Source organism: Drosophila yakuba, chromosome 3R (genome assembly GCF_016746365.2).
Source record: "Drosophila yakuba strain Tai18E2 chromosome 3R, Prin_Dyak_Tai18E2_2.1, whole genome shotgun sequence".
NCBI lineage: Eukaryota > Metazoa > Arthropoda > Insecta > Diptera > Drosophilidae > Drosophila > Drosophila yakuba.
Window position 1 is genome coordinate 23,887,375 of NC_052530.2, and position 23,990 is coordinate 23,911,364.

General features: G+C 45.9%; 1 protein-coding gene and 1 long non-coding RNA gene across 3 annotated transcripts; one reads left to right on the forward strand and one right to left on the reverse strand.

Moving 5' to 3' along the window:
• Positions 1 to 930: 930 nt before the first annotated feature.
• LOC120321923 lies at positions 931 to 9,907 on the reverse strand. Of its 2 annotated transcripts, none has more exons than XR_005561659.2 (2): positions 9,092 to 9,907; positions 931 to 4,898 (listed from the first exon to the last, which is right to left on the reverse strand). It is a non-coding gene; the product is annotated as an uncharacterized LOC120321923 (long non-coding RNA). The 2 variants fall into 2 exon arrangements; XR_005561660.1 differs by having other exon boundaries at positions 1,470 to 4,688.
• A 1,201-nt stretch (positions 9,908 to 11,108) lies between these two features.
• LOC6538168 (protein fork head) lies at positions 11,109 to 15,416 on the forward strand. The gene is given in 1 exon segment (XM_002098660.4): positions 11,109 to 15,416. A coding segment is annotated over 1 exon segment (2,100 nt). The 5' UTR covers positions 11,109 to 11,845; the 3' UTR covers positions 13,946 to 15,416.
• The last annotated feature ends 8,574 nt before the right edge of the window (positions 15,417 to 23,990 follow it).

The following is a 23,990-nucleotide window of genomic DNA, read 5'->3' on the forward strand; positions in this document are numbered from 1 at the left end:
GCGCTTCCCTGGGCACGCGACCCTGTGCGCCTCACCTGCAATTAAAGTGTCGCATTAGGAGCAACATGCACGGCTCTTCGCCAGAAATTCAAAGTGATGACGCAGCCCGAAAAGCGATTCCGGAACACAATCGAATGTCCTGGTTGGGGGTGGAGGTGGTTGTTGGCATGTAACAATTGAGGGTCACGTGTCGGCGGACGGGGGGCGGAGGGTTGAAAGTGTGGCAAAACTTGGACCTGAAACGACCTTCCACCAGCCAAAAGTTTGGCTTAGGGATTAGCCGCACGCTGTGTCGGTGGTTTCTCCATTGTGTTTGCCAACGCAGCTACATACTTTGCACCCGGCAAGCCGCCTAATGAAAGCAAATCTCCGAATTAATTTCAAACGAATTTGTTTTCATGCCATGATAAGCCGTCATCTCAACCGACTGCAAAAAAGGGGCAGTCGCAGGAAGCTACAAATCTGGGCAGCGTTTGCCATTTAGCCCACTGAGCCCACTGATTTCGCCCATTCTGGCCCGTTTTGATTTCAGTCAATAGCCCGGCGGGCTGGCACTTGAGCGGCGAGACGCTCAGCTCTGCCATCGAGCGAAACTGAATTTTGCAATACGACCGAGGGTCCTGGTTCGAACTCCACACTCCCCGTGCTCCCCCTGCACCACCACCTCCTCCTCCACTTACTACACTCCATTCCACTCACCCACACACGCGCGCGCGCTTTGCATTACAATTGGTAAGCGGGCACGCCCACCCCCGCGGCCCACGCCCCCGGCGTGCTACAGTTATTAACCTCAGCTTACACTGGCCTACAAGGAAGCAAGTATTTAAGCTTTAGGGTGCGCGAATTCTTAAGGTCATTTAGAGTGAGCAGGAAAAAATGTTATCAACATTCATTAAAACATTATAATACATCATCATAACACTGTATGTATATGTATATATAAAATCTTTATTTGCACAACTAGAATTCCTTAGCTTTCTGTATATCACTATGCAGTATTATAATATAAATTTATTAATATCCCAAAAGATATTCTAATATTTTGCAATAATAAAGAGCGTTTATCTGAATATCGTTTGTAAAATGTTCATTGATACATTATAAAAAGCTGAGTACTTTCAGATCTACTGCCCCAAGTTTGTGTTGGCCAGTGTAGTTTGCCTGCGGCTAACAGTGTAATTAAAGTAGTTGCGGTCGATTGTAATAAGGGCGATGATGATGCCCATGATTATGATGACCCGCACTTGTCGTGAAGCACCAGTTCAAGCGGCCTGGGAATCTATTTGCTCGCACATCCACATTACATGTCCTGGATTACGAGTCCGAGTCCTGGCACTTGTCCTTCCAACGGCCGCGTGCTCTGCACGTGAACCGCCATGAATAATGATCTCAATCTCGCATGCAATCGGCGGTGGGAAAACTGGAAAACTGTGGAAGCGTCACCTTCTCACAGGCCAAAACAGCACTCATCAGCGGGCCATTATAGATGGCTAAATTATTTATTGTCAACAGCTATGTATGGTCGAGAAATCGAATTTATATATATATGTATATATGCCAGTGGGCCATTGTCTTTGCATCTGTCTCTGCAGCAACTCAATGTCAAGATTAATCGCCAGCTGTGGGACGAGGCTGGCGGACAGGTAACTCATCGAGCGAATCAAGCAAATCGAGCCAGACCAGGAGTCAGACTTCTATATGCCGGGTATATGTCGGTTATATGCCGGTTATTTGCCGGGGGTAACAATGAAATATTGAAATGAAAAAAAATTTCAAGTTCGGCAGCTTGTCAAGTGGCACTTGTCGTCAGTTGAACGTCACGGCGTTCGGGCACTTTGTCAATTCAAGTGAAATTTTTATTAATTTCGTTTTTAAAACCGTATGTATGTACGCCGTGACAGATACGACGATTGTGTGCCTTGTGGTGCATTCATATATACTCGTATTTGTTATGTGTGTTATTGAAAGGTTCTTGATGCACGTCCTCATCAATGGCACCCATTAGTTGTTGTTTAATGCTAACTAATTGCCGGCAATTCGTCAGCGGCCAGTTCCCGAAAAATCATCTCATCGAGATCCCTAAAAACCGGCGGGGCGGTGCCTTTGTGCCTTGTCGGCTGACCTGTATCCTTAATTTCTGGACGATCTCTTCGTTGGCCATCAGATGTACCCTTCGCCGGCTTTGTTGCCAATTGACAGTTGTAAATGTTTGTTGTAAATTGTGCTTTAGAGGTGCTAATAGAGTGCCACCGCCGTGCGCGTTTTCCCAAGTTCTTCGTTTGGTTTTATGCTGCCAGATTCCTGTTCTCTTCTTGGGCTTCGTTTTGGATTTTTGATTGAGTTGCCCCAAGAACAGAAAATCAATGAACTCTGCTGGTGGACACAAGGTGCCACCTTTTTATGATGCTTTTGGCCGCCGCCTGGCCGGAGATCTCTTTGATTTCGCACCGACGCACCGAGTGAATCACAAGAACTTCACACCAGAACTTCAGGGCTCGAATGAATATTGGGGATCGGGACTTGGGGCTTGGGGTTTGGGGCAGGGAATCAAATCAACGGCTTCTGCTGCAGTAGCTGTCAAGTGCAAACTATTTATGAAGTGGCGGATCTTTGTTTGTCCAGCAAATTATTGTGGCCGGCCATAAAAGGCTTTGTGTTTTAGTGCCACTTGATTTTTAGCGAAAGGGAAATTTGCGTTCTACACTTTTCTTTATTGCGTACTGAGACATCTTCATATTTACTTTTTTGTATAAAAATTTAATGATTTAAGCATTTTTGTTAAGTCTATATAGTTCTTAATATTTTTATTCATAGACTTCTGCCTTAGTTCCTGGCATATTCCTGTGAGTTTTACCTCCTTTCACTTATCGATTGATTCAAACTTTCAGTTTTGCCGCACTTCTGGGCTGTTTGCTCTGGATGTCATTGACTTTGTAGCTTTGACTTTGGTGCAGCCGAGTGTAACAATTATGGGCAGCAGCGACCAGGAAAACAAACACATCCCCCGTGCCGGAAAGGTGCCACACATTTTCCTTATAGCAGCAAATTATTGTAACCGACTTGCAGTCACAAATTTGGCCATTATTAAATTAACGCTTTCGCTTCGATTGCTGCGTCATTCGATGAGGGGGGGAGGGTAGAGGATTTTTATCCTGTGCTGCCCGTTATGCGTCGAAGGATGTTCAGTCACTGCCAGATATGAGTATAAGGTCCAAGTCAGAGAGTTGGAACCACAGAGGAGGCAGAGACAGCTCGGGCTAACAAGGGTGCCGCATGTCCAGTTGAAATGCCAATGACTTGCCATTTTCGATGGCACTTGGCACGTCAGCCGCCCGTCACGTCATGGTTAGACCGGGCCAAAAACCAAATACCAAAAACCAGGAGAGCAGCCGCCAGTCGCAGTCGCAGTCCGGCGTACGATCCATGGATCGAATACAACATCCAAAATTCTCTTATCAAGCGCCATCGACGGCGGACCACACACGACGATGCGGTGCTGCATTTAACAACTCCATGGTACACCCTAACACGTTCTTATCAGTCGGGCCAACTCGCAACCAGATGGCGACGGGCGAAAATGATGAGATGACTCTTACAAAACGATGAAGACAAGCGGACTGCGGACTGCGGAGCTCCGGACTGACTTTTGGCTGCTCGTTGGATGCGCACGCATCATCGGGTAAGCGCCACTTATGTCACTTGTGCCGTTGATGTAGAGATGGAGATGGAGCCTCCAATGGAGCACATGAGCACTCACCACATGCAGCTCCAACTCCAGCTTGGGACTCCAGTCGCAGCTTCAGCTTGCACAGGGAGAATAATATGGGTCTATCTGGTGTGGCCTACATATGTGATGCATGAGTAACAAATCATTCTGAAAGTCATTTAATTTTGCCCTTTAAAAGTTTATTTATTTGTATAACTTAGTGGGTAAAATACTGTTTATATTGCAAGACCTAACACTATAGCTAAAAGTTCTTAGCTTCTACTGGTTCTAATAATATGTTATACTTCATTTCTTGCAGTGCAGCTCCAGTTTGTGCTGTTTCCATGCTGTTGGTGGTGGTGCTGATGCTATTGTTGCTGGTGTTGCTACTTCATAATGTGCTGGGTCTTGATGGGATTAACACAAACGGGCAACACATCTCAAGCATCCAAAGCTGTGTGCCAGTTTGGTGTTTTTACTTTTCGTTTTTACGCAGTCATCACCATGATCAACAGCCATGCTCTTCAGGTCTCCATCTCCATCGCCATCGCCATCGCCAACTCGAACTCCGGAGTCTGGAGCTCTTCAGCGATCGGAGTTCCAGCTTTAGACGACTCCGATCTACGATCGTCGAGATCTCGGAGATCGCTGCGCTGTCTGCCTTGGCTGAAGAGCTAATTTTCATGTCAGGCCGGGCAAAAGTTTATGAATGATAGCCAGAAAATGGCAAAACCGGTATTCAAATTGTATTTATTTTATTATTTACCGATTGCCATTGCTTAAATCTCGTTGTAAATTGATTAATGCTCGCGTACGGGGCTCGTATCGCCACTGGTCATCGGTTGTCATTGTTTTCGGAAGTAATTAAGACCCAATCGGACGGGCCAGAGTAAATAAAACTCCAATCATATTTGCTTTGGCGTTTCGACACTCAAAAAATCACAACGCCACTGCGATAAGTCGGTTCCAGTTCCAGTTCCAGCTACAGTGATATAGTTGTAGTTATGGTTTTGGGGTTGGGGTTTCTGGTTCCAGTAGTAGAACCCCAAGTGGACGCCACCCATAAACTTGCATCTATCTGCGATACGGTGCCGCAGCTTGTAAATCAATAAACTACCGAAGAGTTCGGCCTTACGGCCCCCTAAATACCAAAGCTAGCCATCCATATCCCTCCGATGTGACATATTCCGCTCTACAACAATTAATTGAATTGTTTGTACGGACATGTGTAGATACAAATGTATCTTTGTATCCGTAGCTGTATCTGTACCTGTATCTGTATCTTGAGCTGGAGCTGCGTGTGAACACGGCCACTCAATAACGCGCAGCACGATAACAATAATTTTTTCGACAATTTGACAGCTTTTCGGCAGCCGCAACGCTCGTCATTGAAATGGGAGGCTTCTGGGCCCAGGCTCAGTCCATAACATATTGCTAGATAGTCAGATAGTCGCATAGCCAGATAGGTAGATAAAAAAACACATTTTTTTTAAGGGGGGGACTTTATAAAACTGGCAGCAGTCTCGTTGTCGCCACTGGCATGCTACAATGTTCGCCGCTGGAAAGTTAATTTTTCAGGCAACGAATATGTAATTAGCAGCCTGGTGCTAAGTTGCATGGGTATTTTGAGAGTAGTGGATAGAAGAAATCTATATCTTTGGACGGCAGCTAAACACAAAACATTCTTTCGCATGATCAATTTGGGCGGTGGCGGTGGTGGTGGTCATTCTCGAAATCCCAGCCGATGTTTTGGGGTTGCATAAACTGGTTTGTTGGGAGAAAACCGGCTCTCGGGGTTCTAATCAATTAAATCGATTGGCGCGATTTAAGGCAAAAAACAAGAGAGAACGCTATAGTCGAGTTCCCCGACTATCTGATACCCGTTACTCAGCTAGTGTAAGTGCGAAGGACAGTTTTTGGCGGTTTGTGGGCGTTAGAGTGGGCGTGGCCAAAAGTTTTTTGGCAAATAGATAGAAATTTACAAGACTAATACAAAAATGAAAAAATATCAAAACATTTTTCAAAAGTGTGGGCGTGGCAGCTTTGGGCGGTTTGTGGGCGTTAGAGTGGGCGTGGCCAAAAGTTTTTTGGCAAATAGATAGAAATTTACAAGACTAATACAAATATGAAAAAATATCAAAACATTTTTCAAAAGTGTGGGCGTGGCAGCTTTGGGCGGTTTGTGGGCGTTAGAGTGGGCGTGGCAAAAAGTTTTTTGACAAATCGATACAAATTTACAACACCAATACAGAAATGAAAAAATATTAAAACATTTTTCAAAAGTGTGGGCGTGGCAGTTTTGGGCGGTTTGTGGGCGTTAGAGTGGGCGTGGCAGCATGATTCGACAAACTTGCGCTGCGTCTATGTCCCAGGAGTCTGTATGCTTAGTCTCAACTTTCTAGCTTTTGTAGTTCCTGAGATCTCGACGTTCATACGGACAGACGGACAGACGGACAGACGGACAGACGGACAGACGGACAGACGGACGGACAGACGGACATGGCCAAATCGACTCGGCTATTGATCCTGATCAAGAATATATATACTTTATATGGTCGGAAACGCTTCCTTCTGCCTGTTACATACTTTTCAACGAATCTAGTATACCCTTTTACTCTACGAGTAACGGGTATAATAATTTGTTTGGAAAATTACTTAAGATCGGATAAGCATGGATTAAAAGTCTGCTGTCCAATTTAGGTAAACAAATTAATAACAAACGGCTAAAGTGGGACCTGTTTTAACCAAAATGTGTGTCAAATATTCCACAAGGTTTCTTAAACTGAAAAATAAATGTAGGGGAAATAATAACGAAGTAAAGAAAAGACTTATTTATTACTCTATAAATGCGTAAATTCTTACATAATTAGAAAAATGCCGTAAATTTTCTATTTACCCCACAAATTAAAACTGAATTCCGCTGCCGTGCTGAACTCACTGTTTGGATTTCGTTTGAGGGGCAACACCTCTGCTGCGGATTTCTAATTAAAAGAATAGAACTCGCTGTTTTCTTGGGGGCCAGAGGAAATAGGGTCGCCAGGGCCTTAATAACACTGCTTTCCCGTGTTTGCACAGAGATAAAAACGTAGAAACTTTATAGCCAGCCGCAGCCAAATAGATAAAATGGAAATAATCAAGCAAAAGCGCGACTAGGCTCTGATTTATGCGATATCTAGAGTCGTAGCCCCATGGGCTCCCCTACTGATAAGGCACGCACCCCAAATGCGCCAAATGCGCCAAATTCCCTCGATTCCCAAACTGCATCGGCTGATTCCAAGCCGGCGGACTGGGGCCCTTGGAAAAGTGCAGTTTTCGTTTACTATTTCCGTTTCTGTCACTGTTTCGAGTGCAAACAGCGACGGGCAGGGAGGGAAAAATGTGAATCACGATGACGACGGCTGACGCGCCAAAAACTGAAAACTGAAAACTGATAAGGCCGCAAGGGAAAATCACATGTGAAAGTAGGGAAAAAGGGAAAATCTTGAGGCGGCTAAAGGTGCGCTGTGCGGCTGAGTATGCCGGCAAACACTCGCCAGATAAATTGTGAAACGGAAATGAAACACCTACGCAAATAGTGAAAAACGGCGTTGTTGTGCAGACACAGCCGCAAACAAGCAACATCCTAATTTAGATAAGAGCCGCTTTATGGCCCCGAAGAAAGCAAATTTCGATCCTTAAACCCATACATATACATAGTATATCCGCAGCGTTCTAATTAATGCAGCGTCCTGCTCGCCATCACCCTTTCGACCCAATTGCTCTAGTTTCGCCGTCACCTTTGGCCCAAGGTACATAAAGAACTTATAAGCCCTATATACTATAGTTACGTGGATGCTGGACTGTCGGGATGCGGTTCTTTGGGCCATTGTCTGCGTGGCCGGGGCAGCCATAAAATTGACATTGTTTTCTATGGTAAACACGCGCGCAGTGCGGTCGTAAAACAAAAGACGCTTTTATGGTTACGCTCATTACGGCACACGCAGTACAAAGAACAAGATACACACGCAGCCGCAGATACAGATACAGATACGTACACCGATTCATAGGGCTATGGCAAAATACCTGGCAGATACACCCCAAATTCGAAATGCCCCATAAAACGCGGCAATTTCATATTGAAATTGAAATCTAAAAAAACTTTCTATCTAATCTTAGCTGTTAAAAGTATTTTCAGAACATTCGAAACTAGAGTAAATCTATAATGTTTTATCAATTTCTACGAAAACAAAAACACAAGTGAAGACAATGACAAATGCTCAATCATACAAGTTAAAATCTCTCTAATGAATTTCATGGAAAAGTAGATGCAAATTAGTTGAAAAGAGCCGAAACAAGATTTTAATGCCAGCTCGAACCGGATAATCTACAATTTTATCAAATATTAAATGACATAAACAAAATATAAAGTTTTTTAATTGACGAAAAACCCCTCCTTCAATTTGCATGCCAACCCGTTTCTTTATACAGTATATCCATTTAATTATCCCAAGCAGAAACGTAAAGTAAACTTAATGAAACACTGCAAGATCTCGAGTTGTTTGCACTGCATATTAGAACGTTGTGATCATCTGTTGCTGCTGTTGCAAATGGATAAATAATCACTAATGAGCCCCGATAATTGGGTTAAGCCAAAAAATACAAAGCAAATAAGACAACGAAAAACCGTTTAAACGACAACGATATGGATGTCCAACGTCCGATGTCCGGTGTTCGGTGTTCAATGGTGGCCGGGTATTTTAATTTGTGTGAAAATATTGTTCAAACAAATAAATCAACAATAAGCAATAATAACAATAAAAATAAATATTATTCGTATTATGCCACTACGCCGATATAGATACACCAACAGATACAGCTGCGGACGTCATCTATCTGAGAAATGTTGGTCAAATGCGCCGGTAGATATATGTACGTATGTATATGATTTTGTAAAGTCATTGCCACACGGCGCATGCGTCACATAAATGCTTAAAACAAACAGAAAGCGCAGCATTTTAAAGCCATATCAACAAAAATCAAAACAAAGCGGCAAAAAAGTGGTAAAGCAAATATTTTCCATAAATATCCATTTGGGGATGCGTTTGGGCGCCAACAATTGAAACTAATTTAAAAGTTTGAGCATGGCTTAGCGCCGAATTTAGCCGAGTGTATCAAAAACGCAGCCAATCTGAATCCGAATCCGAATCGGAGTCGGAATGTGAATGCGAATATGAATCCGACCTACAGTGGCGCGCTTTTAAAGCAAATAAATAAATAGATAAATGACTAAAGGTAAATAAATACACATTTTTGGACTGCCTGGCATTACTATTTGCAGAGAGTCTACGCCAAAAAAAAAAGCACACATTTGATGCGCTCTGAACAAACCCCTACGAAAGTACCTACCAACCCAACGCCCACAAGGCAAACATTAATGAGCCAAAGCCACTTGAATTGCCTGTGAAATACAATAAAAATATTAAATATTTAAGCACATTACGGTTATTAGAAGTGCACATAAGGATTTGAGTACATATGTGCTCAGTCACCGAAAGTGTTTGATGTTTAATGATCATCACGATGGCATACAGATATCCGAGTGGCAAGCCAAACAATGTTAAAAAGGTTAAATATTATGAATACCTTTTTGTTTAGCGCAAGATTTTTTCCTGATTCAGTTTCGCTTATCTCTCAATCTTATCTAACCCATGGTTATTGTAAACAATTTTTCAAGCAATTTGAAGATAATCTTGGGAATGATAAAACTATTACTCAGTAGTGCTTTCGTGAAGAGGAAACGGCTTTATCTGACATGATTATTAGTCATTTTAATTGCACGGGAATGGGGTGATCATAAAACTGTGATTTCTCCTACAAGCTATAGCTTTCATTCCATTTCATTGATAATATGAAAAATTCTAGGTACTGCGCCTAGATGTAGGCAACAAAAAAATTAAAAGAGGTAAAGGAACTGCTGCATTGACAAATGGAAAAGTAATGCGGAAATTCCCCGCATTTCCTCCCGCTCAGGTAGATCTTAATTGAGCAAAACATTCATTGAGAAACGAGACAATTGTCCTTTTATGACACGCAATAATGAGCCTGGCTCACACACACTGGCACGAATTGGCACATACACACACAGATGCACACACACAGATAGGCACTCGCAGATACACTTGGCCAAGCGAAAGGGTTAAGCGTAATAGGAAAGGCGTCTATGGTTTATGGCCCGAAATTAGAATGCGTTTTATCCGGGGCCATAAACGTGGATAGATGGCCAGGATACCAGGAAGTGGCCGCCTGCACGCGCTATCAATGAACTGTGGATGTTTATGTTTCGGGTATTTCGGGTAGGATGCAATGAGATGCAGTGGGATGCATCTCGGATGAGATGCGGATGAGGATGATGCTGGCCAGATGCAGAACTGGGTCACTTTCGCAATGACTTGCCAAAAAAGGTGAACTGCGCCGCTGTTCTGATGATTTGCTGCTGCCGCTCGCGATGCCTCGCCACGAATGCGAATGGGAATGAATGAGAGTGACATTGGCATACCTTAACCTCAAAAGGGAAAAAGCGGTGCGGATACGGAAAAAACTGGCTGAAAAAAAACATACAGCACACACACAAACACACAGATATTATTAAATGTCTTGTTTGGGAGCCAAAGCAAGCCAAGCCAAGCCATGCCAAGCCAGGCCAGGCCAAAGCACTCGGTCTTTTTGTTTCTCTCGAAAAACAGAGCGTCGCCGCATTCTCAGTCTCCCCAGGTTCCCCAGAGATTCGGTCGGCCAGAACTCGTCTTAATAGTTCTTTTTTCCACATTATTCCACATTTTTTTCTTTTGATTTTCTGATAGCCACGCTACGGCGAGAAGGAGAGCGAGCGATTATTGATCGCATTAGGGAAAATCGTTAACTGTAACATGGCGTCGCTCAGCATTAGGCTAGGCCCACTGCGGGTGTAACTGCAGCTGTATGGGTATCTCTGCCCGGTGTATCTCTGCCCGGCGTATCTGTGTCCGCCACTGCTGAGGGTGTGTGTGAGTGGAGGGCGTTGCTGACTGCGGCCTGGCCACGCCCCCCGCAATGGCCAGTTGCCTGGCAACCGTCGCTGCTCTGTTGATACAAGAGGCCAGCGGACCAATGCGCTTGCGCCGCCGCACCACTGTGTACGTAAGAGAACCGCCGCCTGTCATTGGTAACTCCGGCAAGGTGGTGGTGAGACGCACTATACCGTCGGGCCATTGGCGAGAACGAGTCGGAGCTGGTGCTGCTGCCCGGGCGCAATGCTGCTGCTGCTGCTTCAGCTGCTGCCGCTGCTGCCGACGTCGACGGCGACGTTGGCCGAGGCACTTGAGCGCGGCTCGAACAATATTTGTTGGCAGCAAGCGCAAGCCAAATAGTAGACAAGCGTTCCCCTCTGCAAACAGTCACATTCAAGAGCTCAAGCCAAAGAGACACTCGAGCGGACCAGCAGCTAAAGCGGCAACAGCAACAGCAGCAGCATCGGCATCAGTCCAAAGCAGCAAAAGCAAAAGCAGCAGCAGCAAAAGCAGCAGCACAGCACAGCACAACTCCCAGCTTCAGACTTCAGTGGCCAACAGCCAGCTAGATATTCACGTTCGTGCGTCGGTGTTTTGTGGCCGCTCGGTGCGGCAGACAACAAAAAATACAAAAAATACAAGAATACAATACAATACAAAAAATAACAAAATCGAATCATAACAGAAAATAAATATATATATATATATATTTTATATGATTATCCCGCACAAATAATTAAATCACGGTGTGTTTACAAACAAAGCTTAGATTCAGATTCAAATTCAGAATCGGCATCGGTATCGGTAACAGAACCTTTCAGCCAACAAGTGACAAGTGCCGAAGTGCTCTCGATAAAATGCCAGATATATGCAAACCGATTGAAGCAGTGATAGTGCACTGAAACCACAGTTGATATACAATATCAATATATCACAGTAAAGCCACGTTTTAAAGACCTCCTTTTTCATTTTCGTTTTGACTAACGCGTTGCAGAACGCGTTGCCTTTTCCATCGATCCACCAGAGGGCAGCGCCTCCGAAAGCCGGCAACATAACGGCGCAACTATTGAACAGCTTTCTGAAGGGTAGCCCCCACCAGACCACCATTGACATCATGCAGAAGCTCTACGCGGAGCCGCCTCCGAGCAGTGCTCCGGTGAGCATGGCCAGCTCGGGTGGCGGTGGTCCTCCGTCGGGTGGCGGAGGAGGCGGCGGAGGAGGTGGCGGTGGACCTCCACCGCCCAGCAACAACAACCCGAATCCGACGAGCAATGGCGGCAGCATGAGTCCCCTGGCCCGATCCGCCTACACAATGAACAGCATGGGCCTGCCGGTGGGCGGCATGTCATCCGTTTCCCCACAGGCGGCGGCCACCTTCAGCTCCAGCGTCCTGGACTCGGCGGCGGCGGTGGCCAGCATGAGTGCCAGCATGAGCGCCAGTATGAGCGCCAGCATGAATGCCAGCATGAACGGCAGCATGGGTGCGGCGGCCATGAACTCGATGGGCGGCAACTGCATGACCCCCAGTTCGATGAGCTACGCCAGCATGGGATCACCGCTCGGGAACATGGGTGGCTGCATGGCCATGTCGGCGGCCAGCATGTCGGCGGCGGGATTGAGCGGTACCTATGGCGCCATGCCGCCGGGATCGCGGGAAATGGAGACGGGATCGCCCAATTCGCTGGGCAGATCGCGAGTGGACAAACCGACTACCTACAGAAGGAGCTATACGCATGCCAAGCCACCATACAGCTACATCTCGCTGATCACCATGGCCATCCAGAATAACCCCACCCGAATGCTAACGCTCTCGGAGATCTATCAGTTCATCATGGATCTGTTCCCGTTCTACAGGCAGAATCAGCAGCGCTGGCAGAATTCCATTCGGCATTCGCTGAGCTTCAACGATTGCTTCGTGAAGATTCCCAGGACGCCGGACAAGCCAGGAAAGGGTTCGTTTTGGACACTGCATCCGGATTCGGGGAATATGTTCGAGAACGGTTGCTATTTGCGGCGACAGAAGCGTTTCAAGGACGAGAAGAAGGAGGCCATTAGGCAGCTGCACAAGAGTCCGTCGCACAGCAGCCTGGAGGCGACCAGTCCGGGCAAGAAGGATCACGAGGATTCGCACCACATGCACCACCACCACCACAGCCGACTGGATCACCATCAGCACCACAAGGAGGCGGGCGGAGCATCGATCGCCGGCGTGAATGTACTGAGTGCGGCGCACAGCAAGGACGCGGAGGCCCTGGCCATGTTGCATGCCAATGCCGAACTGTGCCTCAGCCAGCAGCCGCAGCACGTGCCCACCCATCACCACCACCAGCACCATCAGCTGCAGCAGGAGGAGCTGTCGGCGATGATGGCCAATCGGTGCCATCCGTCGCTGATCACCGACTATCACTCGTCGATGCATCCGCTGAAGCAGGAGCCCTCCGGCTACACGCCCTCCAGCCACCCGTTCTCCATCAACCGCCTGCTGCCCACGGAGTCCAAGGCGGACATCAAGATGTACGACATGAGCCAGTATGCCGGCTACAACGCCCTCAGTCCGCTGACCAACTCACACGCTGCCTTAGGCCAGGACTCCTACTATCAGAGTCTTGGCTATCATGCGCCCGCCGGAACCACGAGCTTGTGACATCACCAATACCCGCTGGCTTAAGGACGCGCGGAGCAGATGCTGCGCTCGCAGCAGCAACAGCACTTGCAGCAGCAGCACCAGCAACACCAGCAGCAACAGCAGCAGCACCAGCTGCATCAGCAGCAGCAGCAGCAGATGCAGCAGTCGGCGCAGCAACTGACATCCGCTTCCAATACACCAGCAACATCAGCAAAGGCCAGCGGCAAGGCGGGATCGGCTTCGGCCTCGGGATCTGGGTCAGGATCGGGATCTGGGTCAGGTTCGGGATCAGGATCAGGATCTAACTACTCACAGAAGCTGCAACAGCAACACCAGCAGCAACAGCAGCAGGCGGCGGCGGCGCAGCAGCAACACCACCAGCAGCAGCAACAATTGCTGCAGGAACTGCAGCAGGAGGACTCGTCGAACATCACCAGCGATCTGAGCGAAGAGCAACTGCAGCAGCACCAAGCGGCGCAGCAGCAGTTGTACAACAACTATCAGCAGTATGCCGCGGCGGCAGGCTACAGAAATTGGAATCACGGCCTGGCATTCAATGGGGCCGCCGCCTTGCAGAATCTGCTCTAGCTATAGCTATAGATAGATCCCGATCTCCACAGGCAGCGGCTTTGTTGCGGGCCAGCCAATTAGCGAGTGCAGTGGCTGTGCCGGTGGCTTTTAGCACCTGGCCACATCCGCACTCGCATCTCCATAGTCATCCTTTGAGCACGTGAGTCTTGGGCCGCAACTCGCACTTGTACATATATAGAAATACCTATGAAGAGCCGATCGAGAGCGCTGCCTTTTGAGTTGTTCAGTTGTTCAGAGTTCCAGTACTATATAGATTCTGTTCCGGGGGGGGGTTATTTAATCGAGACGGAGTAGGAGGAGGAGGAGGAGCGAAAGAAACCGTGATGTAGTTGTAAGTGCAGCAGAACTTTTGTTAACATTTTTACGTTTTGCTAATACAAATACAAAATAATAATTCCGTGCCATTTGTTTTCGTTGTTTCGAAACAAGCAATAACAATCAAAGCGGTTATAACTGAAAATTTGAAAACACTTTTTAAATGTATCCGAGGAAGGAGAATAGATGGAGGAGATATAGAGAAGAAGGGATCGTGTGTAATGTTCTTTCAGAAATAACAAAAGCCCCAAATGAAACAGTCCCAAAAAGAGAGATACAAATACTAAACCCTTTATCCAAAGGCAATCGCAATCGCAAACGCAAACGCAATCGAATTCGAATCGCAAAAGATCAAAACCAAAAAAGAAATCTAAAACCGAAATCATCATATTGAGCAGTCCAGCAAAAACCCTAAGAATCTTCAACTATCTAAGCAACAAAATCTGGCCATGCATAAGAAAAACGACACGTTTTAACTGAATAATTTAACAAATTCCCATTTATATATACGAGCATCGATATACGTCGCTATATCGCAAAATCCCGCATTTCATTTACATTATGTGTCTTCTGTTGTTGTACGAATTCGTTAGATTAAGGCATTTTGTAAATAATCTATAAATAGATACCTTTAAGCAAACCCCTTCCCCATCCCCACCCAAAAAACAAAAAGAAACCCAAAACACCCAATTTAACTAAGGACCCATTGCAAGCAACCAACTTTTAACTAACTCGAGAATTAATCAAATTGTATGAAATTATGCCACACCACTTGAAAGTAAATATAATATAAATATAAATACTGTATAGCATTTAACGTTTAATTAGCATAAATAATGAAAGCAAAAAACAAAATGGAAAACGAAAAAAAATCACATAAAAAGCGAAACTGCAATTATTATTCAATAATTTTTAATATTAGTTATATTGTGCGTAAAGAAAAATGAAAATAAAAAATGAAATTGCAAACACGAAACAAAGACCCATTTTTACATTGAGCTAAGCTAATTAATTAAACTTGATAAAAAATAGTCTAAATATAAACAAACACACACACACACACTGACACTGACAGACACAGAAACAAATGAAAATTATTGTAAAATACACAATATAAAATTCAATAAATGTCAATGCAAGAATTAAAATCCAACTCTAAAGCTAGTAAAAATTAATATTATTATAAATCATGCAAAACAAACACAACGTCAACGTCAACGACAACCAAAATCGACTATTTTAATGTTTGAAATACAAGAAAAAGGAAAAAAAAAAAACGTATCATAAATTAGTTTTCATTTCCCCACCTTTGTTGACTCAAGCAACTGACCTCCAACAATCATTTATATATTGATTGGGCCGCCCGGATGGCTGACTATCTCTATCGACGATATCAATGCAGCGAATTCGAATTCGAATTGAACGACCGATAGCTGCACCGCTGAGCAGTTCCAGGAGTCGCTATCTTATCGCCGTCACTCAGATGCAGAGTGCAGTTTTCCACCACTACACTTACCCGATGATAAACCCTTATCGCCGCGCACTCATAAATTGCAACGGAACAAGAAGGTAAACAACCAGGATGGGACATGGCTCCCATCCCATCCCATACCAACCCATCCCGACCCATTCCCTCCCGGACTTGACACACTGACTAACCCATCTCAGCCCAATGGAACCCAGCCCGCTGCCTCTGGCCAAAAAGAGCGGCAAGGGTAGTGGATATCTTCTGCCCGGCTCGACGGCCCTCTGTGTTTGCTTTCTAGTAATATCCACTACGAGCACTACGAGCTCGAATTCGAGCACCTTCCCTATCGTGGACCTTATCGCTGCCATATAAACGAACAGAGCCTGATCCGACGCAGTTCCCATTCCCCCCATTCCCAGTTTTGATTAACATCGGTGTGATTCATTTGGAAGAATCTACGATCCAGGTCCTACGATTCTCCAGTCACGACTCTCGGACGTTCCGGAGACATTAAAATTATTGCTTATCTAGAGCTGGGGCATGTTTGACGAGCAGTTGTCGCTTTTAATTAAGCAGGAAGGTCACCATTTTCTATATGTCCATACGCCGCATTTTATTTATACACAGGAATACATACATATGCCTGGTGGGGGCGACTGGCTTTAATACATTTTTTATAGCCTGCAAGCCGACTCGAGCTGCTCCATAAAGAGTTCGCTTTGTTGTTCAGCTGGGGTCGCGTTGTCGACCGACCGTATTGGATTGGACTGGAAATGGGTCTGAGGATAGAGGTTAGGGGTTAGGGAATTGTGGGTCCAGGAGGGAAGCGACTTGGTCTGGGGGTCTCGGTCTCTGGCAAAAGCGACAACAAAATGGCGCTTCGTTTGTTGTCGCTTCAATTTCGATTTTTCCTTGACATTGTGACTGTCAGCGTTCTGGCGGAGTTTCTTCATTTTACCCCGGCTGGCAAACAACCCCATCTGGGCTGGCTTAGGAAATCTGTGTTTTGGGGTTGGTTTGGCTAAACTGACAACCACCCAACTGGTCCCACCATCCAACCACCCAACCACCCAACCACCCACTCGAACCCCCACCGAGCCCGTCCACAATTTATATATCGATGCCTTAATGCCAGACATGCGCGCTAAAGACGCACCAGAGTTTGTTGAGCTCTCTAGACAAGGCGGCCTTACCCGGCTCAGCTATACTCCATATCTATATATATATCTATATCTATGGCTATAGCTATTCATAAATGCGACAGCACAGACTGCCACCGCTGTACTGTAGCCATCAATTGGCAATTATTTTTGCCGGAGACCGATTTAAAATTCTATTTCCACCAACAAGTTCAGCTGCACTCTCTCTTTTACAAAACTGGCAAAACAAAGCCATTTCAAAATCGGCAAATAGGAAAAATTTGTCATGACATTTGTCTGGTCATTAAAAATGTATGATTGCCACATTTCGTGGGGTGGAAGTCATCGAAAATAATGTCTGGGAACCCCCTCTTTATATATTATGTGCATGCCTCTATTTGATAAAATGTATTATTTACACAAGCAAAATTTACCAAAAATGCCAAGTTTAAATTGAATTCAGAGCGCAAAAGTTTTTAGACACTTTTCCAAAAGCAACCGAATTTCAGTTCGGTTTTGCCGCAGCAGTAGCAGAAGCAGAGATTGTGGCAACAAAGTTGAATTCAGTCGAGTTTCTGGCCAAAAAGCACTGGCTGCTTTTGCTGCTAATAGAGAACCACAATCTTGTAGTAATATTCTAATGGAATATTTAATTTTAAAACGAGACACTGCCAACTTGGGGCGTACAAAGCGAGGAGAATCCCTGCGAATCCCAGCGTTGAAAAAGTGGTCGGGCAACCCTTTTTTCCTGAGCTTATGCCGGATGGATACACAGGAAGTAGTGCCTTTGCCTTTGCCATCGCCATCGCCATCCTCCCAGCTCCAACCTCCTCCTCATCCTCCTCCTCCTGGAATCCCCAACAGCAAGGCACTCAAAGACAGCGCAGGTACACTGGATTAAAAAGTGGTTGAGCATTAGGATTGAACATAATGCTTCAAGACATAGCACTTGACCAATAACGATTTGCTCATTTGCATATATTATTTTCTATAGTTGGTAGCTAACAGTGATGGGAAGTCTATTGCATTCGAAAAGCATTAATTATGTTAGTAAAATCACATTTTGAGCTGCTTATGCTGATGCATGTGCCATTAAGTTTGGCATGATTAATGCGACTGTGGCACTCATAGTTTTGCAATCTAGTCGGCTTACTTAATAGCAAGAAAACAGTATAAGCTACTGAATTTAAAAGAGCGAAACACAGACATGAATACTCAGCCGCCGAGAAAAATTAATGGTATTGTGAATGCCTTGTTTGATAGCGAGTGTAATCCATGCGAATGCCTGCTTCTTTCTCGCAGTGTAGCCATCTCCTGGTTGGAGGTTGTAGAAACAGAGGATGTAGTCGTGGATGTCGCTGCAGGGGCAGCACTCGCTTGGCTGGTTGGTTGGCTGGATGGTTGGATGGCAGGATGGTTCCATTGCTCCACGTGGACCCCCATGGACCCGGACCCGCCTCTGCAATCTCCACTCGCTTTGTGCACTGCTTTTTCATTATAATAATACTTTGTAATTAGGTTTTCGAAAGTTAATTAAAATTCGGTTATGAAAGCGGAAACTTTCTCATGAACGCTTCCGGTTATAAAAACGCATGATGGCGGATGGGTTCTGGTGGTGGTGGGGTTTTTTTTGGGGGGTTCAGTCTTTTTGGGTGGGGCTACCTCTGGTTAGGCAAATGGAAAACGCTAGGGCAAAAAAAAAGAAAGGGTAGAAGAATGAGATGGGAAAAAAGGATTTTCGGTCTACAGTTGAGACAGACAGGGAATAAAAGATGGAAATGTACAAGGAACCGAAAATGTGGGGGGCGCTTTTTTGAGCAAAAGGGGGAAAAAGGACATGGTGCGGATACGGTGGATACAGCGGGTACTGTACGACAGACAACGGACTGGCGCTCTCAACTTTGTTTCGAGAAAATTTTTGTGCAAACATTTCTGTGAAATTAAAAAATACATATTATATTTTAATGAGCAAAATGGCTGCCTGCCATCGTGTTGTCACGTTTTAATGCCAGCCGCGCCCAGCAACGCAAGGTTGCCATTGCCAGGCATTGCGAACGGGATAATTAAAATGATGACTTGAAAATAAATTGCTGTTATCTCTGACCAACAGGCTGCCGCTGTTCTCTGCCTTCGCTGTGCCGTTCTGTGCTGTGACCCCACCCAAAACCGTTGCCGGTTGTCGATGACACGTCGATGTCGACAGCGCCCCATCATTATGAAGTGGGTGGATGGGCATCTGGTGGCCCAGGTTCTCGTCCTGGCGAGCGTACTCGTTGTGTCCTTTTGGCGGGTCCGTTGCTCTGTGTATGTGCTCTATCAGTGCCTGCCGCTGCTGCGTGCTTGAGAACGACACTTACGGATTAGGCCAGCGCCATCACCATCACCATTCAGCAACAGCAATAGCAACAGCAACTGAAGCACCCAACAGCAACATCCTTGATGTCCTTTTGGCCGCTGCAGCCTGTTCCTTGCTGCATTGTTCGCTCTCCTTGTTTATCTAAAACATTCCACACATAATTAGCAGCAAAGCTCTGCAGCTCCACACCCTCATTTCCTCGCTGGCAAATTGAAATTAATCCGCGAAACCTTACGCTCGCCAAATGCGGGCACGTGTCCTTCAGCGCAAAGGAGTTCCAAAAAGTCCTGCCACGCGTCGCATCCTCGTCCCCAGCCTTCGACAATCAAAACATTACAAATCTGTATGGGCTGAGTGTGAAATCTGCGCTGGGCATTATCTGAATACAATGTGCCATACGTTTTGGCCGATATCTTGGACTATATCTGCTGCCGATGATGCCCGGCAACAGCGGGCTTAGCTGCAACGTCAACGCATTAATCACGTTTCGGCATGGGTATGGATGGTATGGTATGGTATGGTATGGGTATGGTAAGGTATGGTATGGAATGGTGTGGTGGTATAGGGATCATTGGGGAGTGGGTGGTCGCCCATTTGTGGTTGGTGGGTGGCTCTGTAGCTCGGTGGGTTGACAGTGATTGATGTGCCGGGAATGGGGCGGTTGGTTGGCCGGGCGGGCAGAGAAAGGCGGCTTATCGATTGGCAGTTCGAACACACCTTTATCGTGGAGCAGCAGCCCATTCGATTGGATGAAATTTCAGACGACCACATGGCTGGCATCTAATAATCAAATTGCATTTTGACAGGCCAACAACAGTATGGAGGAGTGTGGAATGGAATGGAACTCATTAGGAGCTGAGTATGATGAATGAATGAACAGAGAACGCTGTGTTTGGCCAGCGGCAGAAAGTCTTATTGGAAAAATGTTGTTTAAAGCCACCAGGAAAATGGAAAAAGTATCCGGTTAGCGTTCAGCATTCCGGCCGAATGAGTGGCTCTGTATCGCAGATTGATTATTTATTTTCGTTTTAATTAAAACTCGCACGAAATGCACTTGCAATGTTTTTCATATAAATGCAATTAAGTTAATGCCCCGCAAAAACGACAGAGAGTACGGTATATAGAGATACATTCAGCATTTGGCAAAAATCAAATCAAAATCTCGTATTAAATTAATTCGATTTGTTTGAAAATGTGTTTGCATACGCAGGCGAAATTAATGCGAAAATGGGGAGTGGGCGTGGACGTGGGCGTGGGAGTGGGCGTGGCAGCTGGCCCATCCGGTTCCGGTTGCGAGTAGCGAACAGCGGAAAGCGGAAACGGACATGGTCATGGTCCGATTCTGCTCGGTTGTTTGCGGAAAACGCCTCACTGCATAAATGGACGAGTGAGTGATTGAATGGGCTCCATAGCCACATCCACATCTACACCAGCATTCACATTCACACGCACATTCACACAACGGACAACAAGGATAAACAAATTTGGAAGAGGCAACAGTTTCATGCAATCTAATTCACAATTAATGACAAATTCCCTGCCACTTACGAGGCTACGTGGGCCTCTGTGTGTGTGTGTATGTGCGTATCTGTGTGTTGCAAGCGAAAATATTTGCACAATAATTAATTGAATAATGTCAATAAATTTTCAACACATTTTCTCACTCACACACACACACACTGTGACTGTGACTGTGAGCCAAACTTTCCCAGACTCACACATGTCCGTGCACAGGACAAACACATTTGCGTACGAAAGGAGCAAGGGAGCCGAGTCCTGGCCCGCTTCCAACTTGGGACAATGTGCTCGCCAACTGGACAAGTTTGTCTGCCATTCCTCGACCGACCATCCAACGGACTTGTTCCGGCTGCGAATCCGACTCTTCGCCGCTCCTGCCCTCCAGCTCCACAGTTCTCCAGTTCTGCAGCTCTGTAGCTCTCCGTGGTGGTGATGGTGCGATTAGGCGAAACGAATCAACAAATCAACACACTCAGCAAATTCGTCAGCAGGATGCGGATGCCGTTCGCCACTGCTGGTGCACATTGTGTCTCATTTCCATTTTCAGCAAGAGCAAGAGCAAAAGCAGCACGACCAGCAGCAGCCGACGTCGACTGTTCAAAAGTTTGTCTTTCAATTTCGAAAATGGTATTTGTCAAGTGGGCGCCACACCCCCTGCACCCAATCCACCCACTATACCACCCCCCTCCCAGCACCGCCCACTTGCATCACCCTCTTCTGTTGGGCTTTTGGATTTGCATAGCTCAGCAGGAGCAGCCCGCCCAAACCAAAACGAACCGAGCCGAACCGCTTGAAACGTAGGGTCCATGTGTGTCCTTCAAATGGCTCAAGTGGCGTTGAGCAACAGCCCCGGGAAAAGGCGACTCCGGCTGACACACAAACCGGCTGCCCTAATTCCGGACTTTTTCCTGGCATCTCGCATGTGTTTTACTACGAAAAACATCCGAGTTGGTCAGCTTTTAAATGTACGCGATTTTTGTCTAAAGAACTACAAAGCATGTTATCAAAAAACGAAGTAATAAATTGATTAACTTTTTGTCATTGCAATAATTTTTATTCCGGGTTCAATCTGGTTCTGTTTAGCAGAGGCTATATAGCCTTTTCCCTAGGTAAGTAAACAAAAAGTATGTAAATTCATCAACTTCATCTGATTCACAATGATTCTAAGTACACTTATTCAATTGCTTGCTACGAATTGTTGTCGATGTTTGCCAGTCGATGAGATACATTCGTAGGAGAATGCGCTGGCATCTCTTGCCCGGCAGGCTCGATCCTCGAACCTCGATTCCATTCATGAATGGCTAATGGGAGAAGGGATGAGCAGGACGGGCAGGACAACAGAACCGATCTGGCATGAGAGCGACCGAGGTAGGATCCCAATGCAATTGTTAAGCCAGCTAAGCCATCAAAACAAGGAGCATTAAAAGCAGCGACGACGACTCACGGCATCTTAAGCCAATAAAGAAAACAGGATAAGCCATCATTTCCGAATTGCAAGTCAAAAGGATGTAAGCAGGCGGAATTCCCCGCAAAACATCAAATGAGCAAATGAGCAAACGAGCAAATGCGCAAATGAGCGGCGAGTCGTCGGCGGGGGAAATGCACTTTTCCATGTCATGTGTTCGAGAGTGCTCAAACAGTTTTTCCGGCCAATTGAGCAGGGGGCACAATAACTACCAGAAGTTACCGAAGCTACTAGAGTGGGTGGGTGGAAACCCCGGTGGCAAAGCTCACCGCATAGCACATGTAAATGTCAGAGCTGGCAAATCCTACGTAATTGATCGGGCCCATGGAGCGAAGCTTACCGACTGTCGCCGCGGGTGCAATCCCAATAAAAATTCCAAATCCGTAATGCTGCAGCTCTCCGGCGGCGGCTAAGTACCTGCTCCGCACTCGGGGCACAATGGGCGCCCATTCATAAGGCGACTGTCAATCATGTCTAACCCGTCGACAAAACCGTCGCCGCGCCGAGGAATTTCGAGCCACCCCGGGGAAAATGCGTGCAGATGTTCTAGGGTCACGAGAAAAACAAAAAAAAAAAAAGAAAAGTCTTAAACCTGACTGACATGCAAATAAATGTCAGGTGCAAGTGCCGGGGTCAGATCAAAGTCTTGAAACGTCTGCGGCCCAAATGCTAACAGCAGGTCAACTAGCAAGCTCAAAATATTTTCCACATTATATATCCACTAGTTGTTATCTCTGCGTAATGTGCCAATATTTTTACATGTTAAACAATTGTCGCTGCCCCCTTTATGGCCCTCTGGCCCGAGAACTGACAACTGACAACTAAATTAAGCCATTTGTCACAGCTTATTTTCACATATGCTGGCATTTAGCACGCAGGTTCTGCGGAAAGTGCACCCCAACCTTTACGGGGGAGGAAGGGGATGTAAGCCACGGAATCAGACTCCGTCCGGCGGTGGTGACTGATGCCTTTTGATTGGAAATATCCCGGCGTGGTCGTGGCATTAGAATAACAGCAGCGGAAATCCAATGAAAACAAAACCGCCCATCAACACCCTCGAAATAAATTGCCATGACATGAAAGTGCCAGTGGGTGGGTGGGTTATGTCGATTTCATTGTGGGTTCTGCTCACTCGCAGGACATAAAGGAGTTGTGTTGTTTTTGTTATTGTTGCTGATGCTGATGCTGTTGTTGCTCTTGTTGCTCTGTGTTCCGCGCGTCTTTGTGCCCAGGAAGACCCTTGGACGACGGGACTCGTGTAGCATTTAATTGAAATGGGCGCGAGCGTTTGTTTCCACATTTTATGCTCACTAGCCGCATTAAAGTGCTAATGCACTGTTGTTGTTCTTGGCCAGGACAACCCCTAAACCGGCCAACAACAAAACGCCCGTCTGCCCTCACACCCGATTCACGAACAATCAACCCCAAATAATAGCAAGGATTATGCCATACATCAGGACGCAGGCTTGGGCTCCTGCTCGAAGGTCCTGGCGTAGCGAGTCCTGGCGACAGGGCGCAGGAGCGATAGAGACAGAGTGCATTGTCCTGACGGCAGAGAGGAACGTATAAATGTTATTAAGGAACTAGAAATACTCTTCCAAGAGGTGGTACTCAAGATCGATTACGAATGAATAAAGTATGATTTCATTATAAAAAGTCAAAATAAATATTTTGTCTTTGAAATTAAAATATATTTAAGTTTATAATTTTTAAACGTATCATTAGTGTATTGAAGTAATGAAAGAGTATTTTAATTGTTTCCTATATGGTCCTGGGTTTTT